At 38.4% G+C, this 21268-nt stretch overlaps 2 protein-coding genes across 2 annotated transcripts in view; one reads left to right on the top strand and one right to left on the bottom strand.

Annotated features, from left to right (window-relative positions):
- Nucleotides 1-554: 554 nt before the first annotated feature.
- On the top strand, nucleotides 555-6751 carry LOC114269731 (putative boron transporter 6). Its single transcript, XM_082896535.1, has 12 exons — nucleotides 555-655; nucleotides 743-825; nucleotides 1127-1316; nucleotides 1432-1570; nucleotides 1663-1828; nucleotides 1921-2087; nucleotides 3234-3407; nucleotides 3530-3625; nucleotides 3822-3938; nucleotides 4287-4606; nucleotides 5614-5891; nucleotides 6045-6751. Exons 1-12 carry the CDS (start codon nucleotides 555-557, stop codon nucleotides 6251-6253), a joined length of 2040 nt encoding a protein of 679 aa, XP_082752661.1. The 3' UTR covers nucleotides 6254-6751.
- Nucleotides 6752-8241: 1490 nt separating this feature from the next.
- LOC114269706 (potassium channel AKT1) overlaps nucleotides 8242-21268 on the bottom strand; it is a 19691-nt gene continuing 6664 nt past the window's right edge. Inside the window, exons 9-12 of the mRNA XM_028211062.2 lie at nucleotides 21253-21268; nucleotides 21062-21137; nucleotides 9097-9690; nucleotides 8242-8879 (exon numbers count right to left, since the gene is read on the bottom strand). The exon at nucleotides 21253-21268 is cut by the window's right edge and continues 179 nt beyond it. Coding sequence (XP_028066863.2) covers nucleotides 8581-8879; nucleotides 9097-9690; nucleotides 21062-21137; nucleotides 21253-21268 — 985 coding nt within the window. The 3' untranslated portion in view covers nucleotides 8242-8580. The remainder of the gene's footprint in view (nucleotides 8880-9096; nucleotides 9691-21061; nucleotides 21138-21252) is intronic.

Below are 21268 nucleotides of genomic sequence, written 5' to 3'. Positions count from 1 at the left end.
TATTACAATAAAATAGCAACAGATAATTCATTGAGTAACCTTACTCTTCTATATTTTTAGAAGATACACATTAGGATTTTTTTGAGGAGAAAAAATGTGAAGGAAAGGTTAAAAACATATTGGGTTTGGCTGAATCTAATTGAATCCTATTAAGAACTCTTTGATCACCAAAATTACAACAAATCATGTATATTTGATTGTTTTTGTACTAAACACTATTAGAAGTTATATTATGTCATTTTTACTAAAAAGAGAGAAAAAAATCGTAGAAATATGTCAGACATAGTTTCAAGAATTGCATGAATCATAAAAAGCGAATTGAATCATGAATCGATTGTGAATTGTGCAATTCGCTCACAAAACAGATTCACTCATAGATTCGTATCGATTTTGCATAAATCGTGAATCAAATCGCGAATCGTAAGCTTCTGATAACAAAGGTATGAACGTCATGTTTTCTTGTGTAATGGCTTTCAAATAGAAATAGCACATTTTATGTATAATGTTTACAATACATAATAACCTTTTCAAATTCTTGCATTGCAGCACCCAAAATGGAGAGCGTAAGCGCTCCTTTTGAAGGGGTCACCAAAGATATCAAAGGAAGGTTGCCATACTATAAACAAGATTGGACAGAATCTACTGGTGGCCTTAGGTATAGTTCCTCCTCTTCTATTTTTTTTTCTTTCTTTCTTTTTTTTCTTCTCAATAAGTTTGATTTCTTCTCATCAATTGATGTCAGGATACTGGCTCCAACTGCGTACATCTTCTTTGCTTCTGCTCTTCCTGTTATTGCATTTGGTGAGCAGTTGCATAGGGAAACAGGTACACACCATGAATGATTTTCCTAATGCCAACATAGAGGATGTAGAAGTTCTTTTAATCCTTTTTTTTTTTTTAAAACTCGGCCAATCAACCTTGAGGTTGTGGGTTTGAACTTAAGTGCAGTCACTTTGTGTTTATGCATATATTGCAAAATGTTATTACTGCTCTCAAACACCTATCTAACAAGGATTAAACTCGGCATTCTTTTTTTTTTTATTTAATCTTTGTCCTATGTTCAATTGTTCATAGAACTTGCAAGAATTACATACTGCGATTCTGAAAATTATGTTGTCTTTGCTAGATGGAAGCTTGAGCACAGTAGAAAGTCTCGCTTCTACTGCTCTCTGTGGAATCATTCACTCAATCTTTGGCGGACAGCCTCTCTTGATTGTAGGAGTTGCTGAACCGACAGTTATTATGTACACTTATTTGTACAACTTCGCCAAAGATTCCTCATTGGGGACAGTGATGTTTCTTCCTTGGGCTGGTTGGTATGGAAATCCATTTCTTCATTTTTTTTCCCCTTCCTGAATTACTGGCAGTTTCACGGCTTTCAAAACTCAGCAGATTCGTGTGCCTTAACTTATTTATTTTTTTCTTTTATAGGGTTTGTGTTTGGACAGCTGTCCTGCTGTTTCTTCTTTCAATATTCAATGCTTGCACAATCATCACTAAATTTACTAGGCTTGCGGGGGAGCTATTTGGCATGTTGATTTCTGTTCTTTTTATGCAAGAGGCCATTAAGGTATCTGTTTAATCAACAATACATCACAACTTGTAAATTCAATAAAATTAGTATAATGCTGTGCAAATCTTGATATTTGCTTTGAATTACAGGGGGTGGTCAGCGAGTTTGAGGTACCCAAAGCTGAAAATCCAGAGGAAAAGAGGTATCGGTTCTACTGGCTTTATGCAAATGGGTTATTGGCAGTTATTTTCGCTTTTGGTGTACTTTTTACTTCTCTCAAGAGCAGAAGGGCTAGGTCCTGGAGTTATGGCACAGGTACATGAGGTGGCCTCCAATGAATTAAATGTAATAGTAACAAAGATCACTTGATCGGGACCTAATATATTTTGTTTGGCTGCTGAACATAGGATGGCTGCGAAGTTTTATTGCAGACTATGGGGTTCCCTTTTTGGTTCTGTTGTGGACAGCATTGTCTTACAGTGTCCCTCGAAGAGTTCCTAATGGAGTTCCCAGGAGGCTCTTTTGTCCTATTCCTTGGGAATCTGGATCATTATTCCACTGGAATGTGATGACGGTATTTATTCAGTAATGAATAAGTTGTTCTCTCCATCTCTTTTATGAAGATTTCATGTCTTCACCTAGACTAGACATAATTAGGCAGCGAGCTCAGTAGTTTGTAAGTTTAGGGATTGGTCAAAGAGTGTGCATGTTTGTCAATCTAACATTACATAAATATATACATGTGTGTGTTGTGTGTGTGTGCATGTGTACATGTATAGTCTTTCTCATGGAGAAGCTAAAAATTTAGAGCAAACATCAAATTTTGTATCAACCAATATTATAAAAAAGTTGAAATTTGGAAGAACGGTAGGGACCTTGTAGCCTTTCATATGGGGAAAAAATCAGGACAATGAAAAAGCTTTCCCTGAGAATAATTTTTTGAACAAAAGAAAGAATCCAAAACACAAGGGTTTGTGATGACAGTTGCAATAAGCTTTCAACCTCTCATTCTGATTAATTAACAAATTGAGATAGCAATCCAAATTAAAAGGGTTTAATCAATGTGCGCTATTTCAATACTGTAATTTTCCATACAACATTTGGTATACAAGGAAATTAGAAGTTTGAGGGGAGTCCAGCTTCTTATTTTAAAAAGAAACCATTATAATCATTTAATAACATGTAAAGGAAATGCTTGAATTTTTTTTTAAAAAAATCTGGGTAATTAAAAATGAGTTTAAGCTTTTCTTTAAATCCAACACTGGATGTGGGTATGTGATGCTGGTTGGATCAACTCTTGGTTCTAATATTCAAGTTCCCTGTCCCAAGGAAATGATTTCTTAAAACTATATTGAAACTTAGAGAACAGGGTTCGCATTATATCTCAATTAACCTGATAAGGTCTTTCTTTGTAGGTAGGGTTAAAAAAATTAACTTTTGCTATCTTGGATCTTTTCAATGATTTTAAGGTTTTTTTTTGGGCTAATTGAGGTCTGTTAAGTTTGGTCCTGTTTGCAGAGAGGATAATAACATATCAAGATTTATAATCCAATTTTGGTTTCAATTATCAGAATATTTTTCACTAGTCATGAAGTTCCAAAGTTGCACTATTATTAGTTGCTAATTTAATGTTTCCGCTTCCAAGTAAAGATTGAAACTTTACTGAATGTACTCAATCAAGATTTAACACTGAATTATGTGTTTCATAATGCAATTGCAGGATATGTGGAAGGTTCCAGTGGCATACATATTTGCTGCAATTATACCAGCTGTGATGATTGCAGGTTTATACTTTTTTGACCACAGTGTAGCTTCACAGATGGCACAACAGAAGGAATTCAATCTCAAAAAGCCATCTGCGTATCATTATGATCTCTTATTGCTTGGAGTCATGGTATATTTACTGTTTGGATTCTTGGTTTGTGTCCCGAAAATTAAGTATTTTTATCTGTAAATTTTGGTTCAGACCTATATTTCTATAAAGACTTACATCCTACCTTATATTGTTTGCCTTAGACTTTGATTTGTGGCTTGCTCGGACTCCCTCCTTCCAATGGAGTCCTCCCACAATCACCCATGCACACAAAGAGTCTTTCAGTCCTCAAGAGGCAGGTGAGACATAGATCAGAAGAAAGTTTCTTCTACGTCATATTTGCAACATGATTGTTTTAAGAATACGTCTTAAGTGCACAAATGAAAATCACATAATGGTACCCTTTGTGAGACATTAGTGTCCCATTCTGTGATTTTCTTCTGTGCACCTAGCATTGATGTTGTTTTAAATTACAATGTAATCCATGGCATGCAGTTGATTCGAAAGAAGATGTTGAAGAGTGCCAATGAATGCATGAAACTGCAAGCAACCAACTCACAAATGTATGGAAGGATGCAGGCTGCCTTCATTGAGATGGATGCGTCTACAGCTGTGAGTGTTCTTGTTGCTTAGGTTTTTGAGAAGTCTGTTTGGTTTAGTTTTTGAAAACTGTTTTTTGGAGTTTTTTGTTTTCTTTAGTGAACTCTTTTCATATCTTAGTCAAATTTTTTATTTTTTAGATTCACCTAATCTAGATGCACCTACAAAGTAAAATATTTGTGAAGAAATCTGAAAAAAGTTCACTAAGGACAAAAAAAAAAAAAGACGCAGAATACAAAAAAACTCAAAACAGTTTTTTAGTTTCAAAACCAAACAGAGTTGTGTGTGTGTGTGTGTGTGCGAATTTGGATGTGTATCTGCTTGCTTTCCTTGAGCAAATTAATTATGAATTTGTAGGAGAATAATTCTGTAGATAAAGAGTTGGAGGACTTAAGGGAGGCTGTAATGAATCGTGGAGATGTAGGAGAAGCAGAAGGCAAATTTGATCCTGCAAAGGACATAGATGCTCACTTGCCTGTCCGTGTTAACGAGCAAAGAGTAAGCAACCTTTTACAATCCCTCCTTGTGGGTGGTACACTTTGTGCCGTACCTATGATCAAGATGATACCTACCTCAGTTCTTTGGGGATACTTTGCATACATGTCCATTGATAGCCTTCCTGGTAATCAGTTCTTTGAGAGGTTGTTGTTGCTCTTCATCACTCCTCGTCGTCTTTTTAAGTAAGTTGTGCATCTCATCTTTACTCCTCACAATGAAATGTTTCGACTTTTATGTATAGAAAGTACTTCTCAACCACTTCTAATTCTTTTGAACTGAATTAGAAAATTAATTCATCCATTGATTGAATAAAAAATGAATAATTCTAGATCACTGTTGTCAGTAGGTTACGATTCACAATACTTCTTAGAGGTAAATCGATATTATCATTAATACGTATCTTGAATTAAATGTATCTTACGATACATGATGCAATATACAATATGTGATACATAATGTGATGCATATTTTAATGTTTACATGAATACTAATATTAATTAGCACTTTTTAGAAAAATAATTGAACTTATTTTATGTCAATTAATATTATCATAAATTTTCATTAACTTATTAAAAAAGAGTATTTTTTATACAATAAAGAGTACTTTTTATTTTATTTTGGTCTACTTATATGGTATTAAGTATTTTGTGTTATTATGCTTGCTTACTTGGTTAAAGTTGAAGTTTTGTGCTACGAACAATTTATTTGAGAAGTTAAAAGTTGTACGTAAAATATTACAACTTAAATGATGAGTGAAGACTATATAAAACATATTACACAATTGCTAAGAATGCGGGTTTTTTTTTAATTTTAAAATTTAACAATGTTTAAAAAAATGCTAAATGTTTTGTTGTACATATTTTAACTCCGCTCTGGCATTTTATATGCATTAAGCATTGATTTGTGCATATCTTTAATTTAAGGACCATTACTTTTGCAATGTCAAGGATATACACAATTTAACATTTTATTCTCAGAAGATATTTGTTTTCTTGTATAAATATTTATTTTTCTATGTATTTTTAAATGTTTTAAAAATATTATGATAATGCGATACGATACAAGATTCCAAAAAAAAATGATACACAATTCGTATCCCGATTTAACAACTATGTCATAGATTGATAAATTTGAAATTTTACAATCGTAGTTATCTTGATTCCTTCTCTTGTGGTATTGTATTGGACAGAATCTTGGAAGTGCCTCATGCTTCATTTGTGGAGACAGTACCATTCAAATATATTGCCATGTTTACGCTCTTCCAGCTTGCATATTTTATGATTTGCTTCGGGGTCACGTGGATACCCATATTTGGAATATTGTTCCCGTTGCCGTTCTTCTTGCTCATAAGCATAAGAGAACATATACTCCCCAAGCTCTTTCTGCCTTATTATCTTCACGAATTAGATGCAGCTGAGTATGAGGAAGTAGTTGGAATGCCACGCCATGCAAGGAGTATAGCAGTTACGTTGTTTTTTTTTTTTTTTTTTTTTTTTTTTTTTCCGTTTCTTTTGTTATCAGTATTGCATTCCATTTTCCATGATGACAAACGTGGATTTAGTTTCTTTTCACCAAATGTATTCTATTAACAAATATTCCATCTATGGGGATGAAAAATGTGGGAACAGGAAGGAGAAGAAGTTAGTGAAGAAGGTTCAGATGTCGGTTTATTGTCTCAAGAGATGTTGGACGAGATGACAACCCACAGAGGCGAGTTGAAGTTTAGATCAGTAAGCTTCGCTGAAAGGGAAAGGTTAGCGACTCCTTACAATCTTTTTCCTTTTTCCTTTTTGCATTTTTTTTTTTTTTACAAATTTTACTTGAATTAGTCTAATTTTTGCATGCTTTTGGTAGAATATGACTTTTTACGACCTTGAAATAATAATTTATCTTATTTCAGAGGTAACTAGAAAAATGTCAACCACAAAAAAGTGAAAGAGCGGATGTAATGGCATTATTGATGTTACCGGCAAGCCTTACTGCTGTGCCAAGTTACAACCTTTAAGAAAATTTTATTCCCCCGATAAAAAAGAAAAAAAAGTGCTTCATTCATGACCCATATATTTGCTAGTGAGGGAAAGAGAATGAGAAAAGGAACTTTGCAAGGAAATGGAGATGAAACAAGAAGGGATTTAAGACTTTTTGTATTCTCTTCCAATCATAATTGATTAATGAAGGATGTATTGTCTTGTTCTAAATTTTAGTTCTTTTTTTTTACCCCTTTGTTTGGTTTCTACTTCTTAGAACAGCTAGAAGATAATAGAGACATGTATTTTATATGTATTTGATATATATGAGGGGGGGCCTTTTTTGTCCCCAATTAAACACTTCCTCTGGATGTAATGTTCATCATGATCTCTTTTTGTTTCCTATTATTTTCACATGAAGGAGAGAGAGAAAACATGAAAACCAATGCTTGCAACAAGAAGTTATGAAGCATGGATACGAATACTATATAATATAGATTATATATTGAGTATATCGATGTTAAAGATACAATGATATGTGTGTGTATACACATCATATAAGTATGGGTGAATATAAAATATAGATATTTTTTAATACCACATTTATATGAGATTATAAAATTCACTTGAATGGAAGTGAGAAACCATTTTCTTTTTAAGATAATAATTTTTATAAGAGAGCTTAATATAGCTCCACCCCAGCTAGGGTTTCAAAGCATTAGAAGTTACGTCATGTTTGTTTGGTTCTATAGGTAGGGGATTAGACTACCAATTCTGTAAATCTTACATAGCCCATGTTTGGTTGACAAAAATAGAAGGGGATTAGTAATCTCATGAGACTATGAATACCCTAACATAGGGGGATTAGCTTGGCTGGATTTTGGGTGGAATTAGGAAAATAGTGAGGAGATTGAGTCTATTTTATATAATTTTTTTTTTTTTTTTACCAAATGCATCTATTTGTTTTAATATTTGTTCTAATTTTTTTAATATAGAAATAATTTATTTATTTGTTTTATATAAAAATAATTTAACAATCTCATCACTAATCATCTCTCATACTATCATCAAAACAAACACACTTTTACTTAATTCTCTCACTAACAATTCCCACATTAACAATCTTTTCACTAACAATCCTTTCACTAACAATCTCATCCAACCTAATCTGCCAAACAAACATGGCCTTAGTGTTTTGAGGAGTCGACCACAGTGCAACTTCTAATCCCTCCATTGCAGCATTTCTACGCCAGAGGTTTATGGATTGTAGTTTTTGAGATTTTATCTCTATTTTTTGTTATCTAGTGTGATATCTTATTTCATAAAATTCCTACTCAAAAGTTAAAGCTAAGTTATGACCAAATTGATATGCTTTAATCTCATTATTTATCAATGTTCATTCTATGATGCCCTATTATTGTGTGTTAACGTGAGCTTAAACAATAAAATTTCACTGTGGTTTTTTTGTTTCCAGAATTTAAATGTTAATTTTGTTTAATAGATCCTAATGAGAAAATTTCAAAAATATCAATTAAAAAAAACAAACATCTAAATTAAAAGTACCGATTTTTAAAGTTCAAAAACCCAATTGGTAAGAAATGAGAAGTATTTAGGAGGGGAATACAGTAAAAATTATAAATTGTATCCTTTTCACTTTTAAAAATAAAGAAGCTGTCACCAAAAAATCAAATTCAATGACTGATAACTAAAAAATCTTGGAGCCTAACAAAAATGTTTGGTAGCTCGAATTTGTGTGGTCCAAATGGTTCGAACGTATCAAAACGACGTCGTTTTACTCTAAAAAAATTTATAACTCAAGAGAGAGAGAGAGGGGGAGAGAATAAAGGTCAAGGAAAGTTGAGTTAAAAAATTTATAGAACAATGATTTTGCCACGTGTTAAAAGGAGACGGCATGAGACAAAGGATCTACACCTACAACCCTTTTGACCATCTATAATCTCTACTCTCTATAACACCCCCGAAGATCTTCTGTACAAGCGATAACCTCTTCAATGCACCATTCACAACTACTCCATTGCCTTCAGTCAAACATCTTAACTGAATAATGAAACCCGAAGAAATAAAAAACTTTTTTATGAAAATGAAAAAAAGGTTTTTCCCTAAACTTCAAAATTCTAAAGTAGGAGATCATGTACCACTCAGCAAAAATGTGCACTTAAGGCATGAACTTAGCTCACTTTACTCCCAAAACCTTCATGATCACTAGCAAGAATAAGATGATCGCCATCTCTAATGAGCGCTATATCTTCAATTAAAGCACCATCTTTCGTTAAAACTTCAGTAAGAGAGACCCCAAATTTCTGAGAACCAATATCAAGTAGCTCTTGAAGAGACTCGGGCAACAATATGAGCCTTTCAGCTGCAGATTCTCCTTTTCCTGAGCAACTAATCGTCACTCTTGCTCGGTTATTGCCCAAATGACGTGGACTTTCGAAACTGTGTGAAGATGGAAAAGGGCCCTTCTCCCCTGCATGATTTGATGCAACTTAACAATTAAAAATTAAATTACATTGGTCATTCCAACAGTAGCATTAACTTGTGGAAGTATATATGTAAAGATAAATATATGCTCAACTAAGTTTGGCAATGTATTTCCCAGTCCCCAAATAGTAAATTCATTCTGAAACTAAATTGGAATTGCGATTTTTTCTAAATTAATGAAATATAAATCCATGCATACATACCTCGATTGGGTCTATTAGCAGCTGACATTATCCCAAACAACGAATTGTGAAATATGTTGGCCCTGCGTCTCCGATTGTCATTAGACCAAGTAACCTCATCGGCATTTGTTCGTGTCACAACTTCAGGGATAAAAGGAGCTATTGTCGGCTCACTCTGGTACTTCTTAAGGTAAGGCACACCTTGCAGCTCAGGAACCAAAGCAATAGGTTTCTTTTTAGCCTCTTGCTTGGTTTGAAATAGAGCTTTTATCTCTTCATGTCCCTGATAATCTGCTAAAGCCCTCGGGGTCCATCCATGCACGTCTGGCTTGTCAATGTCGGTTCCTTGATCTACTAGGAATTTCACTATCTCAGTGTTCTCTTCAGAAATAGCAGTGTGAAGTGCAGTAGTCCCAAGGCTATTGAGCAGCGTAATGTCACCTCCATAATGTATGATGTCCTTGAGCAAGTCTATGTTGTTTTGCTCAACGGCAAAACAAGCAAACTGACCCACATCGCCTGCTGATATCTTTGCGCCGTTGTTTACGAGTTTTTTTATCACAGATTCATGCCTCCCCAAAATTGCATCCCATATGGGAACATTCCCTTCTGAATCTGCATAATTTATATAGTAACGGTTTGAATCTTTTTTTCGAGTAATAATACTTACACCATGCCTTCTAAAAAAAATAGGTTGTACCATGTCTTTCGAAGAATATAGTCTATTTGATTGGATCACTTATAAAGTTTTATAGGTCTAAGCACATGGAATAATATTCAAATAATTACATAGGGTCTGTTTGGCGCAGTTTTTTTATAAGTTGAGAGTTGATAATTCAAAAACAAAAACCAAAAAACTCACCTATCTTTTTTTATTTTATTTTATTTTTAGTTCTTTTCAACTTATTTAAGCTATTTTTATCTCATAAACTATAAATAAAAACTATACAAAACACTCTAATACAGATTCTCAAGATTTAAATAAGAAAAAATAAAAATAAAAAAAACAGCCGCAATAAATTGCACCAAAATAGAAAAACTCTACTCGAAATTTGAATCTAGAGAGAAAAACGGCTACCTCTCCACCGATCGCCGCCCGTCGATCATCTCTCCGCCGATCGACAATCAAAGTGCGAAGTATCACTGAAGATTCTCAGTAAAAGATCAAGGCAAAGGAACTACGAAAAGGCAGAAAGCAGATTGTGCAAGTTCTCTGTTGCGATTCAGAGCAGTCATGGCAGGAGGGTGGATACCAGTCGTGAAGGGCAGAGGAAAATCAGGGCCATGGAGGTCGAGGGGAATTGCAAGTGTGTTTACCGTGTTCGTGGATAACCTACCAGAATCGCTGAACCCTAAGGAGCTGTTTCATCTGTTTTCAAAGTTTGGAGTGGTCCTAGATGTCTATATACCGCAGAAGAGAAGGAAGGTCTCTAATACGAGGTTTGGCTTTGTGAGATTTAATTGCTCTGTAGCAGCCAAGATAGCTGTACAGAAGGCACATGGCTTGTGGGTGGACGATCGACCATTACAGGTTAACCACGCAGAGTTCGGGAAGGAGAAGGGAATTGATAAAGATGGAAAAATACCAGTACATAGGCAAGTGCAGAGACCAGTAGCAAACGTTGTACAAGCTGGAGTGATTAGAGATGGGGCTCGTGGCATCAGAGATAGGAGATCCTATGCAGAGGCGGTGGAAGGAAAAAGGATAGGGGAAATAGGAAACATCCTATTAAAGGCAGAGGAGGCAGGCAATGGCTGGTTGTTTGAGAGTATCATTGTAAGATTGAAGGCCCAATTTGCTGATGCTAGTCTGAAAAAGGAATTGGCAGCAATAGGAGTGGAGGATATCATGGTGAGGGAAAGTGGGGGAAGAGATGTAGTAATTACGTTCAAATCTAAGGAGGAGAGGGCATTGAAGCTACCAGCTATTAAGGAGCTGATCACGGATTGGTGTGAAGATATTACTGAAGGACAATCTGGGCAGGTATTGGAGCAGGAAAGATGTGTATGGTTAAGTTGCTATGGAATCCCATTACATCTGTGGAATAGTTCTAACCTCAGAAAGATAGGTGGGATCTGGGGGCAGGTGCTATGTCTTGAAGGGGATATGAGTCAACCAATATCCTTTGTGTGTGCTAAGCTCAAGGTATCAACTAAATGGATGGAGCCCATCAACTCAGTAGTGCAACTGGAATGCAGAGGTATGGTATTTCCAGTAAGAGTCTGCGAAGAACAGGTGGTAACGGTCAGAGCTGTGAAATTTACATGTACATGTCATAAGCATCAAGTTGTAGATGAGTTTGGTAGTTCAAATGTGCTGGGAGAACAAGATGAGGATAGAAAGTACAGAACGGAAGTAGATGATGCTACTAATATGGAGGAGGAGTTAGCTGCGGTACTGGAGGTTGGCTTTGGGGTGGGCCAAGAAACCAGACCAAGTAGTCCTAGTGTGGGAAAGGAGGTGGAAAATGTGACATGCTGGAGGAGTGTAGGTGAAGCCCAAAATGTTCGAAGTGATGGGGGGAAAGAAATGAGTGATGAGTTGTGCAAGGAAACGCTGGAAGTACGAAGCCAGAGGACCAGCTCGGAGGAGGAGACGGTTGTCAGTGACAGTTTGGAGAACCAAGTGGACACGCCAGGTTTTATTAGAAGTCTTCGAGGGTCTAGCCTTGAAAAGTCTGGTGTGAACATAGAAGTAGTCTTGGGTGATAATAATTTATTAAAGAAAGGGGGTGGGCTGTGTCAAGCAGAAATTGGGCTGGGGCCAATTGAAACTGGGCTGGGGCAGCAGGAATCGTCTGAAAGATTTAAGGCTGCTAAAGTAGGGCAGTGTGGGGGACTGTCAAGCCTCTCCGAAGCCCAAGAGAAGGAGCTAAGTAATAAGCATCCAAGATGTAGGAAGGGGAAGGAAAAGGTAAAGGAGAGAAGTAACAGTAGGAGAAAATCTAATCAGAACATGTTAAGGAGAAGACCATTCGAGATGATGAGGCTGTATGGGAGTAAAGGTGCTTCAACTAGTCGAACCATGCGTAAGGCAGCAGCTTGGCGTGCAGCAGTGGCGGCAACGTCTCTATCTGCTTCAAGAGAGGGTGGAGTCGACAACGGGAGGTTTATACTGAATGAAGCCGAAGCAACCGTAAAAATGGGAGAAATTCTCGGGATGCAGTTTAATGGCAAGAGAGCTGAAGTGGTGAAGGAAATAGTGAATCTTGAATTGAAGGATATGGAGCGTATTGAAGTGGGGAAGAAAGCTGGGCTATAAAGTACAGTAGCAGGGGTGTAGATAGGAGTAAATATGGTTAATTATGAAGTTGCTCTCATGGAATGTTAGAGGGTTGGGTAGGTTGGAGAAGAGAAACAAAGTGAAGAAACTCTTAAAGGAGAGGAGTGTAGACATGGCTCTGTTCCAAGAGACAAAAAAGATAGAGTTCTCTGAGGAAGATGTCAGATCTATATGGGTTAAAGCTAAAATGGAGTTTATGGTGGTGGATGCTGAAGGCTCGGCAGGAGGGTTATTATGTATATGGGACCCAGATGTATTCCAAGTGAAGGATTGCTGCAGTAATAGAAGGTTCATCCTATTATCAGGTACTTTATTCCATCTGTTTAATTGTGTTATTATAAACATTTATGCTCCGAATGATGTCGGCTCAAGAGGGAAACTGTGGAATTGTTTATTGAAACTGAAGGAGGAGTTTCCTGATCCTTGGTGTTTAGGAGGAGATTTCAATGAGATTAGACAGATTGGGGAAATGAGAGGGTGCTCAAGAAGGGATAGAGGTATGAATGAATTTAATGAGTTCATTGATAAGTGTGAGGTCTCTGAATTACCTTTACTTGGAAGGAGATTTACTTGGTGTAATTCATTTGCTGGGGAGAAGTGGAGCAAAATAGATAGAGTGTTAGTGGATCCAAAATGGCTTGAGGTGTTCAAGTTAAAGTTATGGGGTTTGCCTCGTTTGGTTTCGGATCACTGCCCTCTCCTTATGATGGAGGATGAGAGGGATTGGGGCCCAAAGCCTTTTAGGGTTCTAAATGCTTGGTTTTTGCATAAAAATCTTAGAAGATTCTGGGAGTCTAAATGGGGAGAGGCCAGTGTTGTGGGCTGGGCTGGTTTTATTCTGGCACAGAAGCTTAAGTTCTTGAAAAATGGTCTTAAAAGTTGGAATGTGGAGGTGTTTGGTAATGTTATAAATAAATTGAAGTTAGTAGAGGGTGAGCTTCATAGTTTTGATCTGCTGGCTGAGGTTAGAAACCTTGATGGGGAGGAAAAAATGAAGAGAAGTAAGGCTAGGGCTGAAATGTGGAGGTTGAGTAGGATGGTGGAGTGGCTATGGTTGCAAAAGTCTAGGCTTAACTGGGCCATGAAAGGGGATAAAAATACAAGATTTTTTCATGTCGTTACAAAGTGTAGAACAATAAGAAATGAGATAAACTCCATTTCAGAAGGGGAGGTGGTGTTTGATGATCCAAGCCAAGTGAAGAACAAAGTGCTGGAATTTTTTAAGTTACAGTATGCAGAACTATGGCCTTCAAGACCTGTGTTGGGGGGTCAGTTTCCATCAGTTGAAGGCAGGGTGTGTTTCGGACTGCTAGAAGCAGAATTTACAGAATCAGAAATTAAATCTACAGTGATGGATTGTGATGGGAATAAAGCACCAGGTCCGGATGGGTTTAATTTGCTTTGTTATCAAAAGTTTTGGAAGGTGATGAAGGGCGATGTCATTAATTTTGTGAAAGAATTTCATACGAATGGCAAATTGGTTAAAGGTATAAATAGCTCTTTCATAACCCTCATTCCGAAGAGAGATAATCCAATAGGGCTTTCTGACTACAGACCAATAAGTTTGGTAGGTTCCATGTACAAGATCATAGCAAAACTGTTGGCAAACAGATTGAAATCCATAATGCCACATATTATTAGTGAGCCCCAGTCTGCATTTCTAAGCGGGAGGAATATTCTAGATGGAGTACTTGTTGCTAATGAGGTTGTAGAGGGTTGGAAGAAGGCCAAGAAGAAGGGTGTGCTCATTAAGCTGGATTTTGAGAAAGCATATGACTCTATTAATTGGGGTTTTCTGTTTGATATGTTCTCCAAGTTTGGGTTTGGAACTAAATGGATTAATTGGATGAAGGAGTGTGTTACAACTGCAAGGGTCTCAGTACTCGTCAATGGTTCTCCTACCGAAGAGTTTAGCCCTCAAAGGGGGCTAAGGCAAGGTGACCCTCTATCCCCTTTCCTGTTCAATTTAGTAGCTGAAGGCCTACACATGTTGTTGAGTAGAGCTCGTGAGCTAAACCTAATCAAAGGGGTAAAAGTAGGTTGTGAGGGGGTGGTGTTAACTCATTTACAGTTTGCGGATGATTCACTTTTATTCAGTGAAGCAGAGGTGGAGGAGGTGAGGAAACTGAAAAGGGTGCTAAGGTGCTTTGAAATCATGTCGGGTTTGAAGATAAATTTTCACAAGAGCGTGGTTTGTGGTGTGGGTGTTTCTGCGGAGATGATGAATGATATGGCTGTAATCCTAAATTGTAAAGTTAAATCGCTGCCACTCACTTATCTAGGGATGCCACTAGGCGCTAATCCAAGGAGGCTAGCTACTTGGAAACCAGTAGTGGAAAAAGTGAAAAGTAAACTAGCTGGGTGGAAGAGGAAGATGCTGTCTTTTGCAGGAAGGTTAATACTGATTAAATCAGTATCTTCAGCTTTGCCAATGTTTTATTTATCTTTGTTTAAAATTCTTGAAGGGGTTGCTAAAGAATTGGAGAAGCTTCAAGCTAATTTTTTATGGGGTGGTTCTGATGCGAAAAGGAAAATTCATATGATAAAATGGGAGGAAATGTCAAAAAGAGTAGATCAAGGTGGTTTGGGCATTAGAAATTTGAGGGATGTAAATAAATGCTTGCTAGTCAAGTGGTGGTGGAGGTTTGGTAGCGAAAAGGATGCTTTGTGGAAAAGAATCATTTGCAGTAGATATAAGATGAAGGTGACTAGTTGGCTTCCATCTTTAAATCCATCCATTGGGTACTCAGCGGTGTGGAATGGAATTGTCTCGGTTGCTGAACAGAGTAGCAGCTTAAAGGAGTTTTATTTGCATAATTTCAAGCTGAAAGTAGGGGATGGAATGCGGATTAGATTTTGGTCAGATGCTTGGTGTCAATCTGTGTGTCTAAAAGATGAATTTCCAACTCTGTATCGGTTGTCTTTGGAAAAAAGAGAGTGCTTGAGAGTATTGGTTGATAAAAAAACCATAGCAGGGGCTTGGTCTCTTGACTTTAGAAGACAGCTATATGACTGGGAGGAGTTGGAATTGGTTAGGCTCAATAATTTCCTGGTAGAAGCCCCTGATCTATGTGTTGAGTGTGAAGATCATCCAGTTTGGGCAGCTTCATCTCTTGGGATCCTAAAAACAGCAGAATTGTATAGTTTTATTGTGAGTAATGCTGGTGCCACCCTGAGAATTACTAAATTGTTGTGGCTCAAACATGTCCCTCCTAAGGTACAATTGTTTGGGTGGTTTTCTTGGAAAGGGAGAATTAAGACCAGGGAGTTTCTACAAAGGCTGGGAGTGATCTGTGAAAATGACTCCGCAGTTTGTGTGTTTTGTAACAGTGAAAGTGAGTCACTGAACCATGTCTTAATCTGGTGCCCATTTGTGTGGAACATATGGACTGAAATGCTAAAGTGGTGGGATGTCCAATCTGCTTTGCCATGCACTGTGGAGAGTCTCCTCCTGTGGTGGGCTGGGGGAAAGTTAAAGAAGAAAGAAAGGTTGATTTGGGGGGCAATTCCATTGGCAGTGATGTGGTCAGTATGGAGATGCAGGAATGAGTGTGTCTTTAGAGCAACTCCCCCAAATTTAGAGGATATCTGTGAATTAATTAAAATCAGGATTGCTTTCTGGGTAAACCCATATCTAAGAGACTTTCAGTTCTCTGTACAGGATTTTGGAACCAATCTGAGGCAAATAAGGAGGTGTTTGGGAGGGGTAGGTGCAATGGACTGAATGGCTGCTGTTGTGATGTAGGGAGCCTCTGCTGTAGTGGTTGCACTGTGTTGACTTGCAGCTGTGTAGTGTAGATATGTTGGTACTCTGAAGGGTGGAAATTCTGAATACGAACAGAGGGGTAGTATGTGTAATTTCGGGGTGTAGGTATCCTTACCCAACTCTGCACCTGTGCAAAATTGAAGTTTATATGCTGTGCAGTCTGTTTGTTCCTCCTGGTATAGAACCAACAGTGGTTCATCTACCTTCATGCTGTCCAGATTTATCAGTTCAATGATTTATTTATCAGTTCAATGCTGTCCAGATGGCTGTTCTGATCTTCTAGTCTACTCTGCTGATCTGTTAGTCTGTTTGTATCTGGTCTGATCTGCTATGTTGGACCGTACTGTAGTTGTTATTTTGTAAGGTTTGCTGGTTGCATATGATATCTTTCCTTTGGCTTGGTTCTCCAATTGCAAGCACATGTTCGTTTTTTATGCGTCTGTGGTGATAAAAGCTTCAAGACACCCAAAGTAGTGCTGCTTTGTGCTGCTCAGTTTTGGTGTTGGTCTCATTGGGCTGGTCTCATTCTGTGTGCTGCTTTTTGCTATGAATCTGTGTGCTCTAGCTCATATCACCAAATTGATGGAGGAGTTTGCTCAGTTTTGGTGATTATATCCTGTGCAATTTAGCTGGTTTGTAGGCTGTTTGAGTCTTTTTTGTTCCTTTTTGTATTGTTGTTGGGCTCTCTCCTTTTTGGAGCTTGGAGCTTCAGTATGTTCCAAGCTCCTCTTTATTGATGTCCTGTATCCTTCTTGTATACTTTCATCAATAAAGATTTCTCTTTGCCGATCAAAAAAAAAAAAAAAAAAAAAATTGCACCAAATAGGGCCATAGGCTTATAAGTGGGTAGCATGTCTAAATTTAGGCTCTCTCTTGTAATTTTTTATTGGGTTAATTGTCCTATATTGAGTTATATTTTAATAATTATTTAATCTGCTTAAACTCAACCCAATCCAACCCATTGTTTTCAGCCACATAAAAGGTTACAAATAAATCGGAACTGCCAATGTAAAAAGTATTCAAGTGTCAAATTGTCAAAGGTTGTAAAAATCAAGGAACATGATGTTATTAATAGGCATCAAAAAGAAAGAGATGCAATATAAATAGTGAAGTGATACGACTAAAAAACTTAGATTTTGATCATGGTTAAGTGATGAAAGATTGGTAAAGAGAGAGAGAGAAAAGAGAAAGACTGGAATGAAAGATTGGTATCGTATAGAATGTCTTGAATAAAGAGGTACACTCTCCGTTATATAAGAGAGAACATTACAAATATCATCATGCCAAAAGTGTATCCACTAACTGAAAGTAAATGCACTAATCTAAAGCCTAAAGCACTAACATAAAATATATTAACAAATATAAAAGTGAAAGTGTGTGGTAGTGGGTTGACAGCTACAAATGCACTATGATGGATATTGTTAATCACGAAGGTGGATAGGAGGTTGAGTTACCCGGTGTGGTCGACCCGTAGAAGGATCGGTGAGAGGAAGAACCGGTGGAGAAGAAGGTGGTGCAGGGAGAGGGGGACCTTCAGGGAGAGCAGTCTGGTCAGGAGCAAGAGTGAGCAAGGGTGTCTCAATGAAGGAGGAACCTGTTTCAGAATCATCAGAGAAAAGATCTATGGAAGGATTAGTAAACAGTACATTAGTGGAAAGTGCAGGTAAGTGAAAGGAGGATAGGGAGGAAAACATTTGGTGCTCCTAAAAAACAACATGGCGGGAGATACGAAGACGTTTAGAGATAGGGTCCCAACAGCGAAAACCTTTATGTTCAATTCCATACCCAAGAAAGCAACAGAGACGAGAACGAGGTTCAAGCTTGGTGTGTTCATGAGATTGAAGGAAAACAAAGCAGGCGGAGCCAAAAACCCGAAGATTAGTATAGGGAGGGGGAGTGCCATGCAGACGTTCAAAGGGAGTTTGATTATGGATGACAGGGGTAGGAGCACAATTGATAGTGTAGACAGCAGTGAGGGCAGCTTCCCCCCAAAAGCTTTCAGGGCAGGAAGAAGAGAGAAGGAGAGCGCGAGTAGTGTCAAGAATATGCCTATGTTTCCGTTCAGCACGGCCATTTTGCTGGGACGTGCCAGCACAGGAACGATGAGGCAGTGTACCATGACTCTGAAGAAAAGAAAGGAAATCTGAATCCCGATATTCCATAGCATTGTCAGAGCGAAAAAGTTTGATGGATTTGGAAAATTGGGTATGGATCATTTGGGCAAATCGATAATAAAAGGTTTTGAGTTTAGACCGAGTTTTCATGAGAAAAATCCAAGTAAACTGGGAAAAATCATCAATAAAAACAACAAAATAACGAGATCCCCCCATAGTAGTAGTAGGGGAGGGGCCCCAAATATCCGAATGTATAAGATCAAAAGGTGCACAGGAAACAGAAGTACTTTTATTGAATGATAAAGCAGGTTGTTTGGCAAGTTGACAGGGTATACAATCGAAAGTATCTGGAATTACATGACCCAATTGTCCACTAGAAACCAAAGACTTTAAGCGATTAATAGAAATATGCCCTAAGCGACAATGCCAAAGATGAAAAGGAGATAATGAGGAAGTAGATGCAGGAGCAGCGATCTGAGGCGAGTCAGGAACATGAAGGTGAATGAGCTCATAGAGACGTCCGTGTTTACGGCCGATCCCAATAGTCTGCTCCGTCTGAGGGTCCTGCACCAAACAATGAGTAGTAGAAAAGGTGACAGTTAGACCAAGTTCACATAATTGACCAATAGAGATAAGGTTTAAGGTGAGAGCAGGGATATGATAAACTTGAGGTAAAGATAAAGAAGATGTGGAAACAGTACCAATATGACAGACAGTCATGAGAGAACCATCAGCAGTTTGAATTGAGGAAATGTGAGGAGATGAAGAGATGGAAGAAAATATAGTTGAACTGAAGGTCATATGATTACAACAGGCAGAGTCAAAATACCAAGAAGAGTTACCTGGAATTACAGACAAAGTAGTATGAGGAGGAGTACCAGAAGGGGAGAGAAGGTGTTTGAACATGGCCTCGACATCCATTGGAGAAAAGAGAGGAGTTGACAGAGCAGGAGACTCAGAAGAACCCTCAGCGGCAGCAGCAGCAGTGTGATGAGACTGATTCCCGGAATGAGACTGATTCCCGGAACGATGAAAGCTCCCCCGAGAAGAACCACCGCGAGAAGAGTGGCTGTTGGAGGATGAGCGGGATGGATTGCAAAAACAATCCTGTTGCAGATGACCAGGACTAAGTTTGTTGCAGTATCGGCAGGTTCGGACGGGGCAATTGACCAGGAGATGTGTTGAAGGAAGGCCCCGATTCTGACAGTAGAGGCAGGCCGTGGTCCGCTGGGTGAATGATGGCCGGTACGGAGGAGTGGCAAGAACAGAGTCTACATGATGAGTTTGGAGAGTACCAAGACGAGTTTCCTCTGATAGCAACTCAGAAATAGCTTATTCCAGAGTGGGCAAGGGATGGCGATGAAGAAGAGAGGCACGTACGGGCTCAAAAGATGAAGTGAGAGCCATAAGAAAGTGCACCAACCTTTGCTAATTTCGATAGGCAGTAAATAAAACAGCATCTTCTCGGTGAGGCCAAGTCGGTTCGGAAAGAGCAAGCTGGTCCCAAACGGAGTACATTTGAGAAAGGAAGTCATTGATGGACTGACTAGATTCTTGGCACATCCGATGAAGTTGGCTCTGAAGTTGATATTGATGAGCAAGACCAGTAGTCTGGTATCGTTCTTTCAAAAAATCCCAGATGTCTTTTGCAGGAGTAGTGACAGAGTCAAGCTGAAAGCGACCAAACTGAAGACTGATAGAGGTAACAGAAGTATTTCGAAACCAGGTAATGATTTGGTAATTCTTACTGTCCCATTCCTCAAGGCGATCTTCATATGTAGGAGTAGCAGGAGGAACCGTGGTTTCAGCAGTATCTTTCACTGGTTGGGTTATGTCCCCGGTGATAATTCGCCAGAGCTTCTTTCCTTTGAGGAAGGAAGACATGGCTTGGGCCCATAGAACATAGTTGGAACCATTCAAAATAACGGAGATGGGATGGGAGGCATCATGACGATCCATAATAATAGTTAAGTAAGGCTAAATTGATAGGAATAGACCTGTAGGAGCAAAATTAGGTAAAACAGAGTGTACCAGTGAGTCCGGAAGGTCGAAAATAGCTAGGAAAGGTGGGCTGTGTAGAGATGATGTCAGCAGGATGGAAAATGATGTCAGCGACGCACGTTAGCAGAGAGGGCGTGCGGCGCACGGTAGCAGAGAGGGCGTGCGGCGTATAGTAGCAGAATGGCGCACGCGGGTGCACAATAGCGGAACGGCGCACGCGCAGCTCACGGTAGACGAATGGCGCACGCGGGTGCACGGTAGCAGGCGCGGCGCACGAAAGGACAGAGTGGAAGGCGTGTGAAGGCGCGTGTGAGCATGGCAACGGAAGCAGAGACGCGCCGAGCAAAAGGGCGGCGCGTGAGAGTGTTTCTGGTGACGGGCTTGGTGCCGTTGGAATCGTAAGGAGATTTCGAGTTGTTTGGTGTAGTTCCACTGCATACGGGACTAAGCACCAAAATTGAAGAATGCCAGAATTGTATTACTGGGCTCTGATACCATGAAAGATTGGTAAAGAGAGAGAGAGAAAAGAGAGAGACTGGAATGAAAGATTGGTATCGTATAGAATGTCTTGAATAAAGAGGTACACTCTCCGTTATATAGGAGAGAACATTACAAACATCATCATGCCAAAAGTGTATCCACTAACTGAAAGTAAATGGACTAATCTAAAGCCTAAAGCACTAACATAAAATATATTAACAAATATAAAAGTGAAAGTGTGTGGTAGTGGGTTGACAGCTACAAATGCACTATGATGGATATTGTATGTTAACAAGTGATATGATTAAAAAACATAAAATATGATCATGGAGTAAAACATACCTTTTCTGTTGGGATCTGCTCCATAATCCAGTAGTAGAAGCACACATTCTACGCTTCCTTTCGATGCTGCAATATGCTGTAAAGTAAAAAAAATAAAATAGAGAGATAAAGTTGAAGCCTCCAAATTTGACAGTTATTTTGAGCATGATATACATATTTATGCATGTGTGGAAATATTGAAAACTGCATACCAAAGGTGTTCGGCCA

Source organism: Camellia sinensis, chromosome 11, assembly GCF_055761805.1.
Source record: "Camellia sinensis isolate YWXY chromosome 11, ASM5576180v1, whole genome shotgun sequence".
NCBI classification, from domain to species: domain Eukaryota; kingdom Viridiplantae; phylum Streptophyta; class Magnoliopsida; order Ericales; family Theaceae; genus Camellia; species Camellia sinensis.
Note: the sequence above shows the minus strand (reverse complement) of the source record. Positions and strands in the feature narration are given on the sequence as shown.

Excerpts from the sequence above, each read along its gene's own strand:
- LOC114269731 (XM_082896535.1), top strand. The coding sequence starts at position 555 with ATGGAGAGCGTAAGCGCTCCTTTTGAAGGGGTCACCAAAGATATCAAA. Across the intron at positions 3,626-3,821 it reads TTTCAGTCCTCAAGAGGCAG|TTGATTCGAAAGAAGATGTT; the intron begins GTGAGACATAGA and ends CATGGCATGCAG. Across the intron at positions 5,892-6,044 it reads TGCAAGGAGTATAGCAGTTA|GGGAACAGGAAGGAGAAGAA; the intron begins CGTTGTTTTTTT and ends GATGAAAAATGT.